The sequence below is a fragment of the Falco peregrinus genome, chromosome 3, assembly GCF_023634155.1.
Source record: "Falco peregrinus isolate bFalPer1 chromosome 3, bFalPer1.pri, whole genome shotgun sequence".
NCBI classification, from domain to species: Eukaryota; Metazoa; Chordata; class Aves; order Falconiformes; family Falconidae; genus Falco; species Falco peregrinus.
This window is the reverse complement of record NC_073723.1, coordinates 58,096,602-58,115,837: the sequence shown is the minus strand read 5'-3', so window position 1 is coordinate 58,115,837 and position 19,236 is coordinate 58,096,602. Positions and strand designations below refer to the sequence as shown.

Here is a 19,236-nt window from a genome sequence, read left to right as displayed (position 1 = left end):
GGGCGCAACGGGACGCCACCGCCTCCTCCTTCCCTCCCCGCCCGGCCGTCTTTCTGCCGAGCGTCCCTCGGCGCCGCCGGGCTCTGCCTGCCCCCCGCTGGGGAGCGCCGCTGCGTCCCTGTCGGCCCCGCCGGGCCGGGCTTAGCGCAGCCCCGCAGGGGAGGCGTGTGGGGGTTGTAAGAGCCTTACGGCAATGGCTGTCGTGTGACCGCCGCGACGCCGAGGCGCGGGGTTGCTGAGGGGACCTGGAGAGGTCGGCGGGGCGTAAGAAGGCCCCAAGGCCGCGGCGGGGTGGGCGGCCTGTGCCTCTCGCCTTACGCTGGAAATCCTGCACAGCCGCCCTTTCTGGCCCCGCACGGGGCTTGTCGCGCTGAGGGAGGGCAGTGCTGCGCACCTAACCCCGGTCTGTGCGCCAGGCCGTGCTGATTCTGCCTTGTTCTGCTCCAAGGGCAAGGTAACGCTCTTCGCGGGCTGGAAAGTGCTGCTGGCATTTGTCATCTTCCGCTCTCTCCAGTCTCCGGCATCACGTTTTGAAGCTGGACGAGGCCAGAGCCTTCGGCTGGGCCTGGCAGGCCTCACACCTCCGGTGAGGGACCCCACCAGCTGGGATATCCCAGACCGCCAAAGCCCGAGTGCAGCCCGGTGCCAGCCTCCCTTGGCTTTGGTGTGGTGCTCCTGCAGTGCCATGCCCTGCACGCAGGCGTGCCATCTCTGTTGCGGCAATATTACACTGCCCTGTACAGTTAAAGCCAAGATCCTTTTATGCCATTACCTTGTCAATTGCTTCCTGCCTCCTATTTTATTTACAGGTTTGCTTTCTCACTAAGGGTAGTACTCCTCACTTGCTTGTTTCATCTTGTTGATCTCATCTCTCCCATTTCTCAGTGTCATTTTGCATCCTGATCTGTGTCTTCCACACCGATTGCAACTGCTCCCGATGTAGTGTCTGAAAATTTTCTAGGTATACTCTGTTAGTCAGAACAAATTGACTCTTCTCTGAATATTTCTTTGTTAGTAGATCTTAGAAGTCAAGCATTTTGTAAGAGTCGCTTAGGTCTCAGATAAAGCCCAGTTTTCTGACAGCTGGTGTGATTACAGGAGTTGAGACTGCTGATCTCACATGATTAGGAGCCTGTAATACAGGCATATATAATAGAGGTTGAATGGAACAGAGGACTGTGGATCAGAAAATGCTACCTTTCCTTACACCAGGCAGGAAAACGTATCCTTCCCACTAAAACAATGAAATGGCCTTTTTCTTTTATAAATGTGTGTACTTACTTGCATGTATGGAAGTAAAGGAAAAGGTATGGTTTAATTAAAGCATGGTTGTTTTTCTATAGTCTAATATAAATGGTTTTGTACACTTTGAAATTAGTACAGTTTATTTACCAGAGATACAGTTGGAAACGGTGAATATAACTGTGTGCAAAAAATGCTTAGAAATGCTAGGCATGGCAAATGAAACCAAATCACCTAGAGCCCTGCTTTTAACGGAGAAATATATCAGTTCTTAACCCTTACTATAATTTGCAAATGCCATTGAAATCTAATGTGTATAATCTAGGGGAAAAAACCCAAACATCTTTTCTGATAAAGGCTTCCCTCTTAATTAATTAAAAAATTAAATCCAGGGGTGAACTAGAAATAGGAAATGCCAAATGCAGAAGACCTGCTCATTACTGCATATTCAGAAAAGTCATTTAATGTATATGATAAACATCAAAAGCAACGGGAAGAATAAATGGAACATTTTCATTGGAAAATAATATGCTACATGCATATGGAAATCTGGTTGATTCAGACTAAGCTGAATGTGTAATATCTGTAGCGACCAATCTTGAAAAGGCTTAAGAATGTGCTTGAATTTAAGTATGCAAATAGGAATTATTTGTAAGCTTAGAGCTGATTATTTCCTTAAATCTTTGCATAACCAGGGCCATAACTGGTTATCAAAGATAACCTGATTTGCAACATAAATAACACTTTATTTAAATAAATGAATATTAAGATGGATTTGAATTTGGTTTTGAGTTAAAAGATTTCTACAGTCTTCAGTTGCTAGTTCATATGTCACAGTATTTACTAAGCAAATTTTTATTTATATGCAACTATTTTAACCATAGTCATTTAACAATTAGCTGAAAATTGAGGTTAGGGGTATTTCACTTAAAGGAGTATATACTGGACTTCACGAAGAAAGATTTCACACATCTTCTTTCTAGGAGAAAAAAAAAATGGATTTAATGTTTTGATTGTGGACTGAGAAAAAGATGTTAGAAAAGTAAGCGTATGTGGAATGTATCAGTGCCCTGCTATAGAAATATGCAACATAAAAAACAGATTTTTTTTTTCTCCTTTTGCCTTCTTATAGATGTTTCTCTTTTCTTGTAGAATTTTAAATCTTTGCTTCTGTCACACTTTCATGTACCCTAAATCTGTTGTGCAAACTGAATGGAAAACAGTATTGTGATTTGGAAATTAGTGCCACTTATTTCTCTCAGGTATGAAATGGCTACACAAGATATGTTGCACAGGAAAATCAGACTAAGATTCAGGCTAAAAATCCTAATCAGACTAAGGAAATGAATATTGTCATCATTAGGCCTTGAAGATTAGTCTTGCATGATCTGAAAGAGTATACAACATCAATAACTGCATATAAATTACGGAGAATTTTGAAGAAAAACTGTAGAGAAACTGTGCTGAGCATTTTATTTGATAGGTTCATAAATATTAAAATATTTTTGTATTTTAAATATAATATACACAGGATTTCACCAATATTTACGTAAGCAAAGTTTGTGGTGAGGCTTATTATATTCTAAGTTCTGCAGCTCACCTCAGCTTTTCTGGTGGAAGTGGTTTCTTTCATCTGCTTAAAAATTATGAGTCTGACCTCAAAAGAATAACCAGAATTAATATAGAATACTGAAATTTTCTTTTCTTCATCTACTTTGTTAATGCTGAATTCTTTTCACGTGTCTCTCGAGACTTCTGTGTGCATTCAGGTCATGCTTTATTTGCTGAGATGAGGATATCACACACCCAAGACCTAAAGAGGAGCCACGTCCAAATCTAGTGCCTCCTTGGAAGACTGGGGGACACTACAGTGATTTGCCTTTAGGTCTCAGGTGTCGTGGCTCCGGTCCCTGAGAGAGCCAACTGTGAGAGTCAGAGGCCACCAGAGCTGTGCATCCTGGAGCCCCCTGGGTTTCCCTGGACAGCTGGCTAGCCCCACAGTGGCATGACGCCACCTGAAACCGCCCTTCTTTCATGGAGGTTCCCCATGGAGTTAGGGAGTATGAAGCATTGTCTTCCCCTGCCTCTCTGCCTGGTTCTTCCCTCCCTGTCTAGAAATCTCTTAAGCACAGAGAGAGGCCTTTGTGAGCCTTTTCTACAAAAATGGTTAGAAGCCCATGTGAAGGATCTTTCTGTGCACATTCCTATGAGGCAAACTGCAGACTGTTAACAATCTGAGCAGAGTGCTGCTAATAGGAAAATGTTATGGTAAGAGAGCTCTTTCATGTCCTGGTGCTGATTCCAACTTTGCACTCCTTTATCATCAAAAATGATACAGAGCATGCTCTGAAAAACTGCCAAAAATAAAACCCATAATGAACATGGTAATTCCAGTTCATTTGTGATGAATGAACACAAAGACGTGGTTTCCAATGCCAAAGCTCTGGACTGTGGTTGTGAGGCAGTTCTCTTCTGAAGTAATATTTATCATCACATTACCTCATCCCAGATGCTGCTTAAAGATCCAGGGTTTCACAGTTAATAAGGCAAAATTTTTAATATCATCATGTCTGTGTTTTGCAGGCTAGAACATTGAGTACTTGTTTTTGTTTTCCATAATGCTTGTTTGTCTCAATCAATGTGTGTTTCTGAGGAGACTGTCTTGTATATACCAGGACTGAATCCTGTTCCAACTAAAATTAATTCCAATGTAAGCACCTCTTATGAAGAATTGTGTTCTCTATGAAAGGAGAAAGAATGAACTTACCACTTAAAAATTCTGCTTATATAGTTGCAGTGCTTTCCCAGCTATGTATTCAATGAATTCACCACTCTTTGGATCTAAGTTGGAGGGAACTTTGATGGTGAAAGTAGGTGAAGTCAGAATATTCACCTCTACCACAGTTTCATTTTTACCAGAGGGATCCCCAGGTACCACCTAGAAGAGAACAAATCAGTACTTTAGACACTACAAACTAGTGCATATTTTCAGTTTTGTTTCTACCTACTGTGCCTACTGTCTTTAATGGGAAATTAAACAGAGCAATATTTTACATTTGTATGCTTTCTTGAAATTACTTTCTTCTTGAAAAGACAGTGGGTGTCTGAATTTTATTGTAGGTGGTGGGAAGAGCTGACACGGCACTGCAGGACCATATTAAAGAACTGCATCTTAATATTTGTACCAGGAACTACATCTATAAAGAGCTTCTGTTCTGCTAATGAAAACTTGCATGTGAGTCGTCCCACTAATTTCAAGACAAAGTTTGTGTGATTGAAATTACTCATTCCTGTGTGTTTTTCAAAACCAGACTGACTTCTGTAGGTTTTTTTTTCTAGAGCAGATAGCTTGGACTCAGTTGGGAAAGTGTCCTTAAATATTACCTGTCCCCTTGTTCCTGATTTTGTGCTTTTTTTGGTGGACTGCACAATTGTTTCATATAAAGTTCATGTAGTAATAGTAGTACATTGGATTTCTGAGTTGGAAGGGAGAATAAGGACTTGTCCTTCACCCAGCAAAATGGATTGTATTTACCTTGGATATATTCTTGTGTGTTAGATACAGTTAGTCATGATGTATTTATTGGAATATTGACAGATGCTGTTACAGATATGCAGCTTCCACTGCAATAATCTGCATAACATTTGCCACCTTTGAGCTTTGGGATATATAGGTACAGATATAGACATATAACTGGATATTCAGGGATCCAATAAGGATGTGTTACTGACCGGTACAGTGAAATTTATCTGTGAAGGTAATCTGAGGCCAGTCAAAGCTGCTAGTGTCAATTTATTCTTATAAGACAGTGATTCAGGTTAGCCTGTCAGCCATCCGTCAGACTAAAAGGATTTAAAGGAAAATAGTTTCTAATCTCTGGAGTTTGAGCTCATCAAGGGATTATCAAGCATACATCAATTCAAGATGAGTAGGAACTTTGTGTTGTAAAAACCAAACATTACACATGTACAAACATCCACAATCCCCAAGAGCATAACTATGAGCAATGCATAGGTCAAAGACAGCACTGTGCAGTAGCTCCCTTCAGCAGACAACCCTTACCTTAACTATATTGAAAATGTTTTCTGGTCCGATGGTCATATTGGATAACTCAGACACCCACCCAAATCTTTCTTTCATTTTGTTCAACAAGTAGGAAGTGTCTTCTGTATGACGCTGAACCACCTGGAGAATCTGCTCATACTGCTTCTCTGAGAGATTAACCAGTTTAAAGGCTTCATCAAACTTTATGTGCAGTTCGGGAACATTTGGGCAATCTGTTAGAAAAGACAGCCACCATGAAGCTTATAGGAATGTAATGTCTTGTACTTTTTCTTTTCTATCTGAAGTACAGAAAACTGTTAAATAGTCTAGCAAGGGGGTATGTTTTGGGTCGGTGTTTAAATAATACTTAAAAAGAGTAATTCTTGCTAACCTATTTTGGTAGATTTTGTTTAGGTTCATAATGACTAAATGGATTAGTTATCCCATTTGCTGTATTACAATGATTTACCAAGTACTTTAAGGTTTATATCATATGTCATGGCAATAGATTTTCTGTTATACTAAATAGGAATTGTAGATTTTACATATGGCACCTTCGTAATCTCCTTATACATTGTTGTGGTTTTTTTTTTTTAATTGTTCGTATTCCATTGTCAATCCATCCCAAGTAGTGGGATGCAAGGCAGGGACTGGGGGAGCAAAGTCTTTCGCACTGTAAGAGAAGATCAGGTTTGAGAGCACTTGAGGAACATGAATATACATAGGTCCTGATGATGATGCATCCCAGAGTCCTGAGAGAATTGGTTAATGTAGTTGCCAAGCCACTCTCCATGATATTTGAGAAGTCATGGCAGTCAGGCAAAGTCCCTAGTGACTGGAAAAAGCAAAACGTTGTACCCCTTTTTAAAAAGCGTAGAAAGGAGGGCCCTAGGAACTACCGACTTGTCAGTCTCACCTCTGTGCCTGGGAAGATCATGGAACAGATCCTCCTAGAAGCTATGCTAAGGCACATGGAGGACAGGGAGGCAATTTGAGACAGCCAACGTGGCTTCCCCAAGGGCAAGTCCCACCTGACCAACCTAGTGGCCTTCTGCAATGGAGTGACTACCTCAGTGTATAAGGGAAGAGCTACAGATGTCGTCTGTCTGGACTTCTGTAAGGCCTTTGACATGGTCCCTCACAACATCCTTCTCTCTAAATTAGGGAGATATGGATTTGTAGATGTGGCACTTAGGGACATGGTTTAGTGGTGGACTTGGCAGTGCTGGGTTAACAGTTGGACTTAGTGATCTCTAAAGGTCTTTTCCAGCCTAAATGATTCTATGATTCCATGATCAGTGGACTGTTCATTGGATGATGAATTGGTTTGATGGTTGCATCCAGAGGGTAGTGGTCAACAGCTCGATGTCCAGATGGAGACTGGTGACAAGTGGTATCCCTCAGGGGTTTGTGTGGGGACCAGTACTGTTTAGTGGGATTGAGTGCACCCTCAGCAAGTTCGCAGATGACACCAAGCTGAGTGGTGTGGCTGACATGCCTGAGGGACAGGACACCATCCAGAGGAACCTGGACAAACTTGAGAAGTGAGCCTGTGTGAACGTTGTGAGGTTCATCAAGGCCAAGTGCAAGGTTCTGCACACAGGTCAGGGCAATCCCCAGTTTCAATACAGGCTGGGGGATGAAAGGCTTGAAGGCAGGCCTGCAGAGAAAGACTTGGGAGCACTGGTGGATAAAAAGCTGGACATGAGCCAGCAACACGCGCTTGCAGCTCAGGAGGCCAACCTCTGCTGGGCTGCATTGAAAGAAGTGTGGCCAGTGGGTCGAGGGAGGTGATTCTGCTCTGCCCTGCTCTGGTGGGACCCCACTGCAGCGCTGCGTCTGGCTCTGGGGCCTCAGCACAAGAAAGACAGGGACCTGTTGGAGGGGGTCCAGAGGAGGGCCACAAAGATGATCAGTGGATTGGAACACTTCTCCTATGAAGACAGGCTTCTGTCTTCTGACAGAGCTGGCATTGTTCAGCCTGGGGAAGAGAAGGCTCCAGGGAGACCTTATTGTGGCCTTTCAGTACTTTAAGGGGGCTAATAAGAAGGAGGGGGACAGGCACTTCAGTAGGGCCTGTTGCAATAGGACAAGGGGTAATGGTTTTAAACTAAAAGAGGGTAGATTTAGACAATATAAGGAAGACATTTTTTGCATTATGGTGGTGAAACACTGGAAGAGGTTTCCCAGAGAGGTGGTAGATGCCCCATATCTGGAAACGTTCAAGGTCAGGCTGGATGAGGCTCTGAGCAACTTGATCAAGTTGAAGATGGCCCTGCTTATTGCAGGTGGGGTTGCATTAGATCAGGGGTCCTCCAACTACGGCCTGCGGGCCGGATACGGCCCCCCAGGGTCCTCAATCCGGCCCCCGGTATTTACAGAACCCCCCCGCCGGGGGTTGGGGGGGAAACCAAGCAGCCGCAGATGGCTGCCTGCCACTGCATCCGTGTGCCGGCCCCCTGGTTAAAAAGTGTGAGGACCCCTGCACTAGATGATCTTTAAAGATGCCTTCCAACCTGAACCAGTCTATGATTCTATCGTACAGCTTATTATAAGAAAGCTTGTATATTACTATTCCTGTTGAGTGTTAAGGCCTAATATTTACCTAACAATAGCTAGATATTAGTATGTGACTAGTATCATCTGCCATGAATTCAGAACTGAAGTGTGCTGTGGTTTTTTCTTTACTAAAATACAGATTTTTAAAAAGGACCTATTTAACCGATACAAAAATTATTGTGGAAAAGTAAAATTTATTTCCTGTCAAATAAGAATGTCAAAGGACACCTTCAGGCTGATAGTACAGTAACCACAGATACTAACTGGTGTCCGTGATACAGATTTGTAGACACATACTTTTTACTGAGATGGAAGTGGTCTAGTGTTCTTTTCAAAATGTGTCATTGGATCATTAGTATTTGCTACACTGGAGATATTCTGAAGACACAGGTTTAAGCATATTCTGTGGCTTTTAAGACTTAAATAATTCTGGAAATACAGATGTGCTATGCTGCAGCGGGAGTCGTGAGAGCAGTTCTAGGTCATGCAGTACAAATGTTTTTTTCCAGGTGTCCATGGAAGGTGCATGCCAAAGCTTTTCCATCTCCTTATATACTGACAAGCAGTCCCCTTTTTTGTCTTTAATATCAGCCTTGTTTGCTGACACGGTTCAGCAACGAGTAATTATAGGATCTTCAGTGCTTGCTTCCTTGCGAGGAGCTGAATGCTATTTGATGTTACATCTGGTTGACTGCAGGAGAAGCAAGAGTCAGGAGTTTGAGCTTCTCCTCATTTTCTGTTCAGCACTTCTGCACCCAGGCAAGATCGATTACTGCCTGACCTCTTGCTTCTCTGCAGGATGGCAACTCTAACAAAATATATAGTTATTTTGTTAGAAAGTGTACAACTTTTTGCACCGCCAGTGGTATGTTAACAACTGAGTTATACTGACACTCTGTGGAGACAGTGGGGAAAGGTAATTGAAATCATCTGGAATGAGGAAGAGTGTATCCGTAGTTACAGTAAAACCTCTGTGACTCAATGTTAATTCCAAAAATATGGAAACAGCGCAGTAGAAAATGACAACCTAAAAATCTACAAACTGCTGATCAATTCATTAAAGAGAAAAATAATTGGAAAATGTCTATTTACCATGCAAAAGATTGTCTTGACATTTCTGACATCTCTCATGAAACTGTGGGCATCCAGAGGAGTTCTCTCGAAGCTCCCTGCACTGAGGTCTCTGGCGCCCTGACACAATTTTTGAGAACATGCCTCTTCTGTCAGGATCTAGAATGAAGTCACAGTATTTTTAGACTGTCATTAAGCTTAGGGTCTTGATAAATGTACATTTGTTACCTACTGTGTGTGCTAGAATATAATTTCTTGCCCTTAATCTGAAATGACTGACATAATTTCCGTGCTCACCCTCCTCCCACCCCCCCAAAAAAACCCCAACAACAAACCAAACAACTAAAAAAAAGAAAAAAGGAATAAAATATTACAAAGTAGAAGTCAGGAGAAGATACAAAGAAGATACAAAGAAGATGTTTTCTTCCAAGGAATTCATGCCACTATAGTATATTCCCTTATAAAGGCATAGTAGCGTATTCCCCACTAACAGCCAAACAATTTTTAATATTATTACATGTTACTTCTACATGCAAGTTCTGGTAAGATCTCTTTGACCCTTAGTAGTCAAAATGTTTCATAATCACATACAGCTAGATAAGAGCCCATTACCAAAGCTTTTTTCTGAGGTCACGTGGGTCATGATACAGGAAAAATTTAAAAATGCTACTGAAGAATCACTTAACTTTACCTGCCACTCAGAGTTATGGCATGTGCTTACTGTGATCTCCTTATAGACAGGCACCAGCATGTATTTGGATGATGCTTCTTTTTCTGTTTGTGCTAGTAAAATATGAAGGATAAGGCTTTTCTGTACTCTAAAAATTGATTATGATTTTTTTCCTCCATTGAGAGTTATCACCTGAAACCAATCTTATGCCCAGATTTTTTCTGGTCATTGGAAAACATGATGGCTGGTTTGTATTTGATTGGCACACCACATTGCTGCGGTAGCCTGGAATAGGGCTTGCAGCTGTCTGACTGAGTTTAGCTTCAACACAGTATCTCACACTAACATACTGCGAACTGAATCATTACCCATAGTTTAGCAATCCCAAGGGATCTGATGTCATTGACAGTGCAGTTGATTTTCATTTTCTAACACTTGCCTTTGGCTTGTTCTGGCACATCTCTTCTACTATCTCTGTATTCATCAAATGCTTCAGTAATCACCTCACTGACACCTTCAAACACCGTCTTACTGAAATCAAAAACTGTCTGTAAGAAACCAGGTATATTCCAGCCTTTCTGTGAGCCATTATTTCTGGTGATGTCCTCAGGTAAAGCTGTCATGCTGGGGGACTCATTCAAGTCCAGATCAGACATGAAATACATTTGAAAAGACTGGTCAAATTCTCTTTGCATCTGCTTGAAAAATATGATACTTCTGTTAAATACTGAGCCCATATCTGATAATAATTGTCTAAATAAATCTTCCATTTTTTCTAGCTGGGTATCCTCTTTCTCAGGCTTTTCATTAAATTGGATGTCTTTTTCTTGATCCTCATGAAAAGTAAAAATGAGCGGAGGTATTTTCCTCAAAAAATCTTCAACCTGTGTATAAGAAGGAGATAGATCAGCTGCCTGACAAGTTAACAGTTTTTCATCGCTCAAGGAAGTGGTTCCAATTTTTATCTTTCAAATACCCATAGAAACAGTGCCCTCTTAATAACTGCAAACTCACCATATTCTCCAAAGTAATTTAAGACACTAGACTCTAAAGAATGAAAGTATGTTCAGTCTAAATCATTAGCTCTAAATCAGATCTGGAGTAAAAGTGTTGCCAGTTGGCCTTTAATCTGTGGAGGCTTGAAGTTAGTATTGGCGTTTGGGTTTCTTCCAACAAACAATTTGGACTTTATCTTGGAAACATTTCCGTGGTACTTATGCACAGTGTAGGGAACAGAAGGCAATTGTTCTCTCTGTGATCTGTAAACACCCTGTCCTCTCTCACCAACAGCCAAGTCCTTACATCCTTGTGCAAATGGAAACCCATTAAAATCAATGCAACAGTGGTTCCGGGTCCATGGCTTGATGATGGAAGAGGTCAAGTGTTGACTCTGCTTTAGAGAGTTCCCACTCCCTGGGTCTCAGCCACTGGTTCCCTGCTTTGTGCTTTAACGCACCACCTTTGCCTGAGCAGATGCAGTGGCGTGTGGAGCCACGCTTCATGGCATTAGCAAAATGGTAAAGGTTTTGAAGCACCCTGCCAAACTCACAGAAGATAGAGACAGAGATAGAGATGGAGATGGAGATGGAGAGAGAGAGGGAGAGATACACATATACATGCGCATATAAATATACATATGCATATACATATAGTTTTTTTTCTTTTGATTCGATCAGCTGCTTGAGCTGACCACTAGTGCAGTTCAGAGGGAAGGTGAATTGTGAAACAGCCCTGCAGGAACAGCCTAAGCCCCTATTGCCCCTACTGCCTGTGTATCATCAGCCACAGCTATCACCCTTGTCCTCTTTTTTTAAAATGATTCAGGTCACAACACATTTCTTACTTTGATTGCTTCAAAAAACCCATATAGCTCAGTGAGGAAGTAACCAAGAGGGTCAAAGACAGTGACAGTGCAGTATATAACTTCTACTGCAAGAATTTCAACCTGATATCCACAGACTCTTGAAAGGCCAAGAGATACACTTGAGGTATCCATGAAAGTTAATCTAAAAAGCCAAAAGTATCACCAATAGTCTTAAATTTAATATCTTCCACATTTTTACCTGAATAATTTTAAGAATATGCACAAATGTTTAAACACCTTTGCTCTAAAGCTTGTCACTTCTGAAACACACAAGTTACTGTGTTTTTGCAGTGCCTGGGGATGTGAAAGCTAGGTAATCTGACTGAAATTTCAGTAGCAGTAATTGTGCGGTTTCGGTTGTTAAGCTGCACTTAAAGCATACGGCCAAATAAAAAATGTTATTACAATTTTAAAAATCTTGTAATAATAATAATGTCCCAGCCAGGGAAGCACATTTTCTTTCTTGTAGAATTAAAGGGGTCTCCTTTGCTGACAGTTTCCTTTATTAAAAATCAGTTGAACATTTTAAAGCTATTTTGTTACTCAAGAGTAGATTTAAAATAAAATAAACATTGGAAAGAATGATGTTGTACAAGGAGGTGATTTTTTTCCCATGGAATTTTGCTAACTATATCTACACTTTTAATTCTGCTGATTTTCAGATAGACCATATTCTGTGTGATATTCTTCACACACAGTTATTGAGCATCTTAATGCAAATCCTGCTGTGAGAGACAACACTGTGTATGTTGAGTAACTCTGTTGGAGTCAGGGGAATAATCAGTGTCCATGTAGTCACACCAGGTGCAACTGAACACATTTTGGCTCAGTGTTCAATGAATATAATTGTATATAATCTCTGTCATAAAACTTCACAGTTATTTGCAGACCCTCCAAATCAAATTAATTTTAGTAACCTGATATAATTGGCAGATCTGGTATTGAGAAAATAAAATGTGCTCTCTCTAAAACTATTAGGTGAATTCAAGAGTATTTCCAAGACACAAAATCTTTTCCTACCTTTCTTCTAAATGTTGAAAACCCGTGTTTGCAAGTTGTATAATATCTCATGCAGGTACTTTCTAAACAAGATTCACATTCATCCCATAAATTTTTCAAGGATATGTGACATTGTCTTTCTTCTTCTTCTAGTCTTGCTTTTACTTCATCCATAAGTTGCAAGGCTTGCTAAGTAAGAAAAAAGATTCAGTTGAGGGCAATTTTCAGATTAATATTCTAAATACTTATCCTGGCATTGATCACTCATTTGGACTATTATGGTTTCTTTTTGTTGCTAGTCCCTAACCATTAAGTTGTCTTCTCAGCTGCAGTCACATATGGAGGGAACTGAAAATTGAAAAACTTTTCTTACAGGGTTTTTCTGATGTTGTTCTCTCAAAGGGCACAGTCTACAAAACCAGATGTGTCTCTACAGTCTACCTGGATCTTTTAGGTTTTGAAGATAAAACACACACCTGTCTGTGAAAGATGCATTCATCCTCTCACAAGGTCATGTGCTCAACTGGTATCATTTTTTCTCCATACAACATTTGCAGTATTCATCTGTTCCACAAACAGCCCTTTTTTGTAGCTTTGCTCTGTTCTTCAAGGGTGTGATATTTCAAGAGGCTAGGTCCTTACCATACATAAATTCTTCCTTTAATGCAGAAATAAGTGAAAGTATAGCATTTTCTCTGGAATTATACTAATCAAAAGACTCAAGTAAGGGGCTTTCTTCCTGCTTCTGTGGAAGTGTGAGGCACTCCTTCCACACTGAAGGGAATCAAGACACATTTTACAATGTTGCTTCTATTTACTGTATCATTGTTTATCAGGTAGAGCACAAAGCTGAGCAGATCAGAAGCAGCTTTTTAGAGCAGATTTGGCAATGGAAAGGCAGAAAGACTTCCTATTGAAGTAGGTTGCACATCATTAATTTTTTTTTTTTCAGGCACAACGTATTTTAATAGTTTATGTTTCCAAACAATGTTCCAAGTTGTTGCTGTGTATGACAGAAACCTTTTATTTGGTCAGTCTTACTCCTTTCTGGCAGCATTTCAATAGGGAAGCAGCTCACAGTAAAGAAAACTTCTGTCAGAATGTGCTGGGTAGAGACAGTAACTGTGGTCTTCATAGCCTATGTTTAATTATTTTCTGATCTAATACATTTATTCAGTGTTTTATGAACTCTAGCTGTGGGTGTAAGTTCTGCGTAAATGAAATCATCCAGTAAAAGCTAAAAACAGCACAGATCATGGCAGTGTACTGGTGTTCCTAAAGATGTTAGAAAGCTATCAGGTACTTTTGGGCTTGCTGATACAAATAGTTTAAACTACCTACCAGATGCTGGGGCAAGAGGGAAATTTTCTTCAACTTAATTTAAAGCAATAGTTAGAATCTTTGTACTTTTTAAAATATACAGTAATGTCTAGTTCTCAGGATCATCTGAGCAGATGGCTCTGAGCTAGGCATTGCACTAGGACACTTGAAATTCCCATGATCCCCTGTATTTTCTCTACAGCACATTATCATTTGTGGCTTTGATATTTTCCTGAAGGCCTGATGTTTGCAAAGCAAGCTGGGAACCATCTTGTAGCCTGAGGTGTGTGAAGACATGCAGGGCAGGACTGCTGGACATTCTGCACAGAACACCTTTATACAGTTGCCTTTGTGTGAATTCAGCGAAGCAGGAGATTTCTAGACATAAGCAGTAAGTGTGATGCTTTATTCAACACACTGCTGTTGCAGCAGCTCTGGCTTCTGGATGTTAGAAAACTCGGGTTCTCTCACCAAAGTAATGTTTGAGTCCACACACAGCATGCTGTCTCTTTTTACTGCAGAACTTCTGTATCTGCACATGATGGTCACCATCAGCTTGACTATGCCTAGGCTGCTGCTGGTTACCTCCCAATTGCAGAATAAAATGAGAGCTTAGGTCTCAAGATAACATGTTTTATCTTGCAACCAGGGCGGCCTAGGAGAAGGTGACTTGCTAACTAGTGGTTACTCAGCTGTATTTTGTCTAGTGCTCACACTTCCAGTTTCATTGTAGAAATAGCTTAGACATTCAGCCACAGGGGAAAATTAACAGTATGCCACTCAGTTAGAAAGCTGTATTTCTGAGGAAGGATGGAAAGTCTTCACCTCTAGCTTTCAAAAGAACCGTGCAATTTGGAAGAGGCACCAGTGAGGCAGCTGGTGCTCTTGGTCAGTGCTTTATTCCAGCGCAGTCTGAAAGCTTCCCTCAGGGTTGAAACCTCAGTCTGCCAGAGTCCTGCCAGCAGGCAAGCTCTTTCCTAAGAAATTGGTAAATATGAACTGATGTTTTAACTTCTGAAATATGGACATCCAGGTTCCTGATAGGCTAGTAAAGGATGCCTGTTGGCCCAGCTCCTGCTTCCAGGAGACAGGCAGTGAGAACCTCTTTAGAGATGCCAGGAGAGTTTTCTTCTGCTAGGAAAGAAAGGGACAGAAGCAGATTTCCTATCAGTCCTGTGACTACATAAAGAGATGCATGCTGCTTAGTGTACATACAGTGTGGTTTTCATCTTTCCCAGAAAAAGGGAGACACCAAGGGATCCCTTCTGGGTTGCTTATTGGCCTAAGCACAATGGCATGCTGTACTACTTTCAGGAGACTATGCTAAATCTGTGCACAACCTGCCTCATCTGTAATTAAAAATACCCACAACTTAACAAAAATACAAACAAAAACCCCAGATGCACTTGTTACCTGTTTTTCTTCACTGCTCTTCTTCAAGGTTTTCATCAGATTTATGTGCTTATCTTCATTTCTTTCCATCATAATTTTCATCTGCTTAATACCAATCAAAGCTTTCTTTACTTCTTCATCTACATACTTCTCTCCAACATCAGATAATACTAAAAAAAAAGCCAAATTATACAGTGACTTAATCAGATTTTAACACCATCACAAATTGTCATGCATTGATGATGAAGGAGAATGAAACAGCTCTATGTTTCCCTACAGTTGCGGAGCCAAATCTTGAGATAATGAATGCTGAATAACAGAGCCAAGACAATTTCATCAGATAAGAATCCGTCCCAGAGCCTTTGCCAGTGATCATCTGTGTGCAACTCAGGCTATACATTCAGCTGTCCCCCAGAACAGTTGAGGCTGGAAAGCATCTCTGGAGATCATTGAGTTCAACGCCTCTGCTCAAAGCAGGGTCAACTAGAGCAGGTTGCTCAGCAGGTTGCTACAACTGAGCAGGTATGCTCAGTATTCATAAAAATACTATCTCTAGGCTTTCTGTGAAGTAATGACCATAGAGTTTTGTTGAAAGCCCAGGTTGGCCCACACATTGCACCTTGAAGCTCTGCATGCTTGCCTTTCCTTTGTCTGTATTTATTCCCTTTGCAGAAATACCTTGAAATATCACTGGAGCTATACAAAACAAGTAAAGAATATATCACTCTGACACTGCCAAAAGCACATGTCAGTCATTTCTTCCTTTATGCCTTTCTTCCCCTCCCCTAACTGTGTTTGTTACAGTAATATTATTAATGTAGACTGAAACAAAGGAATATTTCATGGCTGATCCTCTTGGGATTCCTATTCACAAAATTTGAAAGTGAGTATAAGCAGAATGGCTGGGTTTTTTTCTAAATTAAGTAATTTTACTTCAATTATTTGTAATAACCATCTTTTCCAACAAAGTATATAATTGTAGAATAAACATTTTCAAAGATTATATAAACAAAATTATTCAAAACCTGTTGAATTGAATTTTGGGTTCAGTTTATATTCCAATGATTTATGAGGAACAAAATCACCTATAAAAATGCTGTAAATACTTTTTTGTAAGGGGATGCTTAACTGTTAATCCCTTTACTTTCTCATCCTGTTTTTTTTTTAATCTCCCCATTGTATGTGTGTGTATGCATGTAGTCATATGATGGTTTTTGAGCTCCACACATGAAAGTGGATCCTCTTGATGCCAGTGAGTGTGGAAGTCAAAATGCACCAGGAGACTGGAGACCTGTACCCAGGGGCTTCGCACACTTTTGGTAAGAAAATGCTACTTACCTTTCAGGTTTTCCTGGAGATTCATTTCTTCCTGCCTTGTTGGTGCACACTGATGACCATTCAGCCATAGCACGTATATTATAAATAACCAAGAGGACTTCATGTTCTTTCTGTTAAAGAAGCAGGTCAGTGCAGTTAAAGTAAGCATCTTCATGATGCTCAAATGCCTAGGTGTAATGTTTACTAAGTATTACAAAAGTTTCCATTAATTTTTACTTAAACTATGGTTTCGGAGATCAGTAACATGCACCTAAATGCTACTGTTAGTGAAAACGTAAGTAAGAAGCTTGATCTCATTTTTCATCATCTATTCAGACCAACTAGATTAATTCCACTGAGTTTGCACAGTGTTGTAACAGAATCAGGACATAGATATATATATATAAAACCAAAAGCTTATGCAGCTCAGTTGTCCCTTTTCTACCTTGTGAAACACACTAATTACTGGTCTCACACTATGTTCTTAGTTCATTCTATAAATGCATCCATGCTAAACGTTATTGCAAAACTTAAAAAGGGGAATTTCTAGAATGTTGTTCCCTTCTTCATCTCCAAACATGCAATTCCTTTCATTGTCCTTCAGGATAATAGTTAATGTAGCAGACACAATAATAGGCGTGCCAAGCAATTGGCAATTAGATCAGTTTTGTAAGCAAACACATCAGCAGTTGAAAGAAAGTCCTACAAAATAAGGGGAGGAAATGCCATTTGCTTTATTTCCATCTCAAGAGCAGTTAGAGGAGAAAAGTGTATTTTTAAAAAAACATGCAACTACACTTTATAGTTATCATTTGATTAAGTGAACACAGTATTTAAATGCCGCCTTCTTAGGCAGTATAGCCTTCTTGGAGATGCAGCCATCAGCTGCAAGTGCGAATGTAAATTAAGAGCCTAGATGTATTTATAGCCTGGATTTACTTGTTATAGTTACTTGCATATTGTACCTTTACATTTAAAGCGAAAGACCAATTAAATTTGCAAAGAAATACAAATACATTACCAAAGAAAAGTAAAAAAACCCAACATATTTACCATTAATACCGAAACACCTCCTCTGCAAAATTGCTCCCTGCGTCAGGAAGTGGTCGGGCTGTGTTCTGATCTAATTGCTGGGAGTGTCAGGGATTTTTCCATGTTCTACTTATCTGATGAGAAGGTACTTAATCCTATTAACGGGACATGTTGTCATTAGGCTGGAGAATTTTGCGTGGATAGGACTTCATGCTCATCTCTGTGGTCAAAACCACTAGGGGGAGTGTTGGGCAGAATTGCATAATTTAATGTAATTTGGATCCGTTATTTTTCTGTAGTTGGTAGCTTTTTATCTTACTAGCTCTTCCATTGTCTTGCTTTTTACCTTAGGAGACATCTGCAGCTTATGTTCTTAGTGAAATTGTTACAATTAGTTTGGCTAAAAATAGCTTCATTTAATCTCTTCAGCATAGTTTTAGTTTGCTATAAAAAACACTGGATTACATAATGGCCTTCATATACCTTCTGAAGATACAGAAATCAGAAAAAAAAAAAAAGGAATCCAGCTACAGGCTAGCATATGAGTAGAATCTGAAATGAGATAAGCATTTTGTACATCATTATACTTGCTCATGTTTTAGGGATTTACCCTCTTAATGATTTTCTTCAGTTAATCCATGTGTCTGAAATATGTCTGGGACTTGACCTGCATTAAGTTTTGCATTCTTTGAAGTAAGATACTGAAATACTAACAGATGCTTGATATAAAATATGGACAAGTATTGTTAGCAAATCATATCCCACCTTGTGATGTTCAGCAAAAATACCGCCTTGAATTCAAAGAGGAGACAGGGAAAACAGGTGCCTGTAGCTCACGGTCTGTAAAAGCAGTTTTAAAACATCCTTTTTTTTTTTTTTTTTTGTTTACCTCATTGTTCATAAAAGCCAATTGATGATTGATGGTTAAAATCTAGTAGATTAATGCTGCTTAGGCAAGAGATTTGAGGTTTTATTTTTAAACATGTTATCAGGAAGAGTGGAGAACACGTTAGCTCTAATGTGAACAGCAAGTCCTCAACTTGCATTAAAAATTAAGATAGCTCCACTCATTTTCTGAAAATGATGGATGGGAGGGGAATATATATTTTGGTTTAGTATATACATATTGCTGGCTCACTTAAATGCTGGCTCATTTGACCAAGACTCATCACTATTCAAAACCTTTCAAGTTCTCTTTTGTGGCAATAGCAAGCAGGCACCCACCCCTGCAGACTTTGCAGTCCCCTGGCCAGACTGTTTGTTAAGCACCCCTGGGGCTTGGGCTGAAGTAAAAGGGGCAGTCTCCCTGGGCCCCGTGCTTGGCTCAGGATAGAGAGTAAATGGAAAATACAATTGCACAAAGAAAGACGATCTATTACAGACACTTGTGAAATGTGTGTTACTAGCCTACACATGTAATGAATCCTAACACACTTTAATCTTTCACTACCAGAGTTTGCCCCCTCATTTTTGGCATTTTTCTTTGCTAATACTCATCTACTAGCAGTAGTTACTGCTGGCCTTTCTGGACCTGACTCAATATAGAGCAAGCTTTACTCAATCCAAAGCAAAAAGGGCAATTTCAACACATCACCCACAGTTCACAAGAATTTGCAAGAAAGCAAGCGGCCCCAGCCACGCAGGGAGGGAGAGCAGCACTCCTGCCCCAGGGTGGAGACACTGGAGGCTGCCTCTGGCACAGATACCACTGCTTGTTTTCAGAAC

General features: G+C 40.3%; 1 protein-coding gene across 1 annotated transcript; it reads right to left on the bottom strand.

Moving 5' to 3' along the window:
- Positions 1-4,009: 4,009 nt before the first annotated feature.
- CLUL1 (clusterin like 1) lies at positions 4,010-17,632 on the bottom strand. Its single transcript, XM_005243305.3, has 8 exons — positions 17,533-17,632; positions 16,501-16,610; positions 15,184-15,332; positions 12,472-12,639; positions 10,027-10,471; positions 8,939-9,076; positions 5,306-5,520; positions 4,010-4,180 (listed from the first exon to the last, which is right to left on the bottom strand). Exons 2-8 carry the CDS (start codon positions 16,601-16,603, stop codon positions 4,013-4,015), a joined length of 1,386 nt encoding a protein of 461 aa, XP_005243362.1. The 5' UTR covers positions 16,604-16,610; positions 17,533-17,632; the 3' UTR covers positions 4,010-4,012.
- Between the last annotated feature and the right edge of the window lie 1,604 nt (positions 17,633-19,236).

Coding starts and splice junctions, on each gene's coding strand:
- CLUL1 (XM_005243305.3), bottom strand. CDS start 16,603: ATGAAGTCCTCTTGGTTATTTATAATATACGTGCTATGGCTGAATGGT. Junction 12,640..15,183: donor AGAGCAGTGAAGAAAAACAG/GTAACAAGTGCA, acceptor TTTCTTACTTAG/CAAGCCTTGCAACTTATGGA. Junction 5,521..8,938: donor TCAAGACAATCTTTTGCATG/GTAAATAGACAT, acceptor CTTTTCTAACAG/ATTGCCCAAATGTTCCCGAA.